The sequence below is a fragment of the Cyphomyrmex costatus genome, unplaced genomic scaffold (genome assembly GCF_001594065.2).
Source record: "Cyphomyrmex costatus isolate MS0001 unplaced genomic scaffold, Ccosl1.0 scaffold265, whole genome shotgun sequence".
Classification (NCBI taxonomy): Eukaryota; Metazoa; Arthropoda; class Insecta; order Hymenoptera; family Formicidae; genus Cyphomyrmex; species Cyphomyrmex costatus.
In genome coordinates, this window is record NW_017276747.1 from 253,864 (window position 1) to 259,439 (window position 5,576).

Below are 5,576 nucleotides of genomic sequence, written 5' to 3' on the forward strand. Positions count from 1 at the left end.
GTGCCTGGTTTATATTTAGAACTGTCAATACGGCAGTCTGTAATTCGCGACGCGTGGTTGTTCGGGCGTTATCGCGGATTCGCGTAGATGCGCTAAGACGGGCGATGACCAGCGGCCGAGAACGCTCGGCAGAGGTGGAGAACTCTCCACCCCGGGCGACTGCTGGTCGATCGCAGTGCGTGATGCAGTGGTGGTTGCACGTTGCACCGAGACGGCTGCCGAGAACGCTCGGCAGAGGCAGAGCACACTCTGCCCCTCGGTTCTTGCCGTTCGGTGCACTAGGATGCCTGACTAGAGACCTGTCGAGAACTCTCGACGGAGCTAGAGAACGCTCTGGCCCGTTTTCTCGGTGTCGTGTAGGCTTGCTAGGATCTCGGGATTCGTTGTCTGGAGCAGGTCGGGACAGGAATCACACTTTTCTCGTAACGCGGCATTTTTATACGAACGAAAATGCCGCGTTCGTGGTTTTCCGCTTTCGCTCGCGTTTTCCCGTACTTTGCGGTGTTCGGGTCTGAGTCCCAAGAAGTGGGAATCCGCGGCGATCGCTCTACTTCGGTCTCGATCGGCGGTGCTCGGTGTTACGCGGCCGTTACTGCCGCTTTGTACCTGCGAATTATGTTTGCTATTTTATCGGGCGCTATGCGCCCTCATCACTGCATCGCAATCAGCGAAAATATGGATTACTTCAATCAGAGGCAGTTGACCAGTGAGGCAATTCAAAAACTATGTCCACCTTCATGTTTACACAACATCACAATGAGCCTCGATGATATGAGAAAGGAGGATGAACAGACGGAAAAGATATTCAAGGAGCTCGACACCCCGATCACCACGGAACATCTTGACATGGCAATCTCCCTAGCCAATAACAACTCCGCCCCAGGTCTGGACAGAATCAGTAACAACATGTTTGACTATCTTCCATCTGAATATAGAGAGCTATTAGTCGACCTTTTCAACAGATTCCTTCAAGAGGGAGTCATCCCCACCGAATGGAGAACTTCTTTAGTAATCTTCATTCCCAAAGCCGGAAACTCTAGAATAAGACCTATCTCTCTTTTATCGTGTATACTTAAGTTACTAGAAAGAATTATATACTGGAGATTGGTGTGGCTTATTGAATCACAATCACTTTTCCCCAACGAGCAAATCATCCCAGCAGATCATGCAGTGATAGCCTGGTTACGTTTACAAACCAGATTCTTCTGGCTATGTCAAATCGCGAATTTTTTGTTGCAGTCTTTCTGGATATTACTGGCGCATTCGACAATATTTTGCTCTCTGCTGTGCTTGATGAATTGAAAAACGCTGGCGTGCCGGCCACCATCAGATTTATAGAAAATCTCATCGTTGAGAGATCGGTGTAGTTCTTGGAACAAGGAGATCTGGGAGAAAAACGGCTGTCGTATAAAGGTACCCCGCAGGACTCAGTACTGAGCCCCTTGCTTTTCAATATCGCCCTCTGCAATATTGGATCCTGCATGTCCAGAAACGTACAATTTCTACAGTACGCAGATGATATCGTGATATTTACCTCTCATTGCAATCCTGTGAAGGCAGTTGATAGGATCCAGACAACTTTAAATAAAGTTTCGAACTATGTTGGGACCAAGGGCTTATCTCTCTCCCCTTCCAAGTCAAGTTGGATGATTTTTGCGATCTCTAAGGCTGTGCCCGCGCCAGATTGCTCTCTTTCTATAGACAATCTTCCTATTCCCAGAGTGGAAAAGGTCAAATTCCTAGGAGTTATATTGGATCGCAAATTGAAGGGTAACCTACATTTGGAATATCTTGTGAAGAAAGGAAAGGCTCTAGTTAACATTATGTCAACTCTCACGGCGGTTTGGTGGGGTTCCCATCCCCACTGCTTACTTGCCATATACCGATCCGTTTTTAGGGGAGCTGTAGAATACGCCTGTTCAATCTTCACATGGAAAAATAATGCAAGAATTTTCCGTCAACTCGAGAGGTTACAGTCCAAAGCCATAAGGACGTCCATGGGATACCGCTTGTCTACTCCTATTAATGTCATGCTGTGCGAGGCGAGGGAATATCCCTTGAGATTAAGATTTAATCTTCTCAGCGAGAGATTCGTTATCAAATGCATGTCTAAAAGAAATCATCCGGTTATAAACAGTATTGAATCTTTGGAATATAGTCTTAGCACACCTGCGCAGAAGGCTCAGGTCCTGGCTAAATCTCCTTCGCTGAGATGTTACATTATCAACAAACATGACATTCCACACCTGAAAAGTTCATACTTTATTCCCGCATTCGAGAGTAGTTTGAATGCTTTCATTTTTCGTAAACATTTTGAATCTTTTATCTCCTGCACTAAGGAAACCAACGATAATGAAATTATTCATTCTTTTAGCAGCAGACTTCAGGAACTAGACCCATCCGGTCTCACCGTTTATACAGATGGATCAAAGCTGTCGGAGGATGGATGCGTGGGTGCGGCCTTTTTCTCGCCGGAACTTGAACATTGCTTCAAATACAAGCTAACTTGCAGCACTTCAGTATTTACGGCGGAAGCTTGGGCAATATATCAAGCCTTGATTTTGGCACTAGATGCCGGCTATTCTAAAATTTACATTTTTTCAGATTCCCGCAGTGTACTGCAAGCCATCTCGTCCCACAGATTGATCAATGGTAATTACATTATTCACAAAATAAAGCAAGTTTTGCACCAACTGGAGCATAGCAATATCGACTGCTTTCTCTTCTGGATCCCCTCGCATAAGAGCATCTTAATTCTTAGGCAACGAGCTGGCTGATAGGGCCATATATGTAATACTACTATATGGCTAGTGCCTATAAGAGGGAGTGAGAGGAAGCGGTCCCAGAACCACGGTGCGGGAATATATATTTCCCTCTCTTTCTAAGAGTACTTTGAGCGTTGTGCGCATGCGTTGGATTGATTGCATCCGCCAATAGGAAAATAGAGTGCGATCAGTGAGATGACGCGAACAGGTTATGCTCGTTATGCTTATTAGATGTGTGCTGTTGTACACAGGCAAAAATGGTCAAGATATGTTATTTATGTGGCAAAAAGCCTAATGCGCCTAATGCGACTGAAAACATTAGTTTGCATAGGTATGAAATAGGTATTAGTTTGCACTGATTATCATGAAATTTCTGTAAGGGATTGCACTGTATTCTTATATACATAACGGCAATTTTGAAAAAGTTTATTTCATAAAATTAGGATTAATTTATTTATTCCGACTAAACTGACTCTGTTAACTGTAACAAGGTTATACCCTGAAGCGGAATCAATCACTTTTTCCTTCTTCCTTACACATATATGTATATTTATCCTTCTATTTATTATTGATGGAGGGGATGATCCGACGCATGCGCACAACGTTCAAAGTACGCTGAGAAAGAGAGAGAAGTATATTCCCGCACCGTGGTTCTGGGACATGGACTTCTCTCTCATCTAGCCATATAGTAGTATTACATATATGGTTAGGGCAGCCAAAGAGGCATGTGTTGATGGAGCCAGGGGTTTTTTCCGTACCCCCTATTCAGACCTCCAAATTCAGGCAGTAGCGAAGGCTCGTTTCACAGATTATTTAAATGACAAGGCTAATCACACCGGAGCTCATTACCACTCGTTGTACTTTTCATCTACGACCGCTGTACCCTGGTACTTTAAAAAGAAACTCAACAGGAGCGAAATAGTATTGGTTAATAGACTAAGGTCAAACCATTACAATCTCAATTATAGCTTGTTCAGGAAAAATATGGTGCCGTCTCCGGCTTGTGAATGTGATGACCCTAGACAGGATCTTAATCATTCAATTTTTTTCTGTCCTCTACAAGACGCAGAGCTCGGCCGCTAGTCCTTTACCTAAATAAAGCTTTCCCTTCCCATTCACATAATATATTCACTCTACTTGCTAATCCTAGTCACAAACTATGCAGACTCTTAGGGTGCTGTCCCATAATACGGAAATTACACCGGAACGGAACAGTGAGACCAATCACAATCGCAGAAAGGAAAGTCATATATGTAATACTACTATATGGCTAGTGCCTATAAGAGGGAGTGAGAGGAAGCGGTCCCAGAACCACGGTGCGGGAATATATATTTCCCTCTCTTTCTAAGAGTACTTTGAGTGTTGTGCGCATGCGTTGGATTGATTGCATCCACCAATAGGAAAATAGAGTGCGATCAGTGAGATGACGCGAACAGGTTATGCTCGTTATGCTTATTAGATGTGTGCTTGTGTACACAGGCAAAAATGGTCAAGATATGTTATTTATGTGGCAAAAAGCCTAATGCGCCTAATGCGACTGAAAACATTAGTTTGCATAGGTATGAAATAGGTATTAGTTTGCACTGATTATCGTGAAATTTCTGTAAGGGATTGCACTGTATTCTTATATATATAACGGCAATCTTGAAAAAGTTTATTTCATAAAATTAGGATTAATTTATTTATTCCGACTAAACTGACTCTGTTAACTGTAACAAGGTTATACCCTGAGGCTGGAGTCACATTGAGCGGTATTTACAGCGGAACGGAACAGCGAGACCAATCACAATCGCAGAAAGTAAAGCAGCGGAATGATTGTAGAGTTCTGATTGGTTTCATTATTCCGTTCCGCTGTAATTACCGTTCAATGTGACTCCAGCCTCAAGCGGAATCAATCACTTTTTCTTTCTTCCTTACACATATATGTATATTTATCCTTCTATTTATTATTGATGGAAGGGATGATCCGACGCATGCGCACAACGTTCAAAGTACGCTGAGAAAGAGAGAGAAGTATATTCCCGCACCGTGGTTCTGGGACATGGACTTCTCTCTCATCTAGCCATATAGTAGTATTACATATATGAGGAAAGTAGAGTAATGATTGCAGAGATCTGATTGGTCTCACTGTTCCGTTCCGGTGTAATTTCCGTATCATGTTACAGCACCCTTAGAGTGCCGTCCCATGGCACGGAAAACGGAATCGGAACACGGAATCGGAAAAGTGAAGTGGTAGGGGTAACCAATCAGCATCGTTCCGTTCCGATTTTAAGTAGCCTGGCTCCCCATGGGGCATATTTTTCGGAAACGGAAATTTTTCGTACTCTGTCGGTCGCTGGCAATCACTAGCAATTAGGTTAAGAAAAACCTGAAACCTACGGATGGAGGAAGAAGAAGAAGGTTTTGAGTACTGAAAAATTTAAGTAGAAAATGTCATGTGTAAGTATTGTAATTATATGTTTGCTAAGTTATTTTATATTAGATTATGGTGATGGCCTTGCATACATTTTTAACCTAACATTATATGTACGTACAATATCCCAAATATCCATAATATTCAATAATATTATTATGTTAATATTATTATTAAGATAACTGTGGAGTACTTTGCGACTTTATTATATTTTTCATTAGAAGTAATCGTGCTGTTATCGCTTTCACCTTTTCCTTCAAAAATCATATAAAAAATATTTAATATATTATGGCTCAAGAATAATAAAACTAGTAATAATAATTAGCAAACATATAATTACAATACTTATACAGATGATATTCTCTACTTTTTCAGTACTCTTAACCTTCTTCTTCCTC

At 42.1% G+C, this 5,576-nt stretch overlaps 1 protein-coding gene across 1 annotated transcript; it reads left to right on the forward strand.

Annotated features, from left to right (window-relative positions):
• Positions 1-1,481: 1,481 nt before the first annotated feature.
• Positions 1,482-2,777, forward strand: LOC108774588 (uncharacterized). Its single transcript, XM_018540726.1, has one exon. The coding sequence runs from the start codon at positions 1,482-1,484 to the stop codon at positions 2,775-2,777; it is 1,296 nt and encodes a 431-aa protein (XP_018396228.1).
• The last annotated feature ends 2,799 nt before the right edge of the window (positions 2,778-5,576 follow it).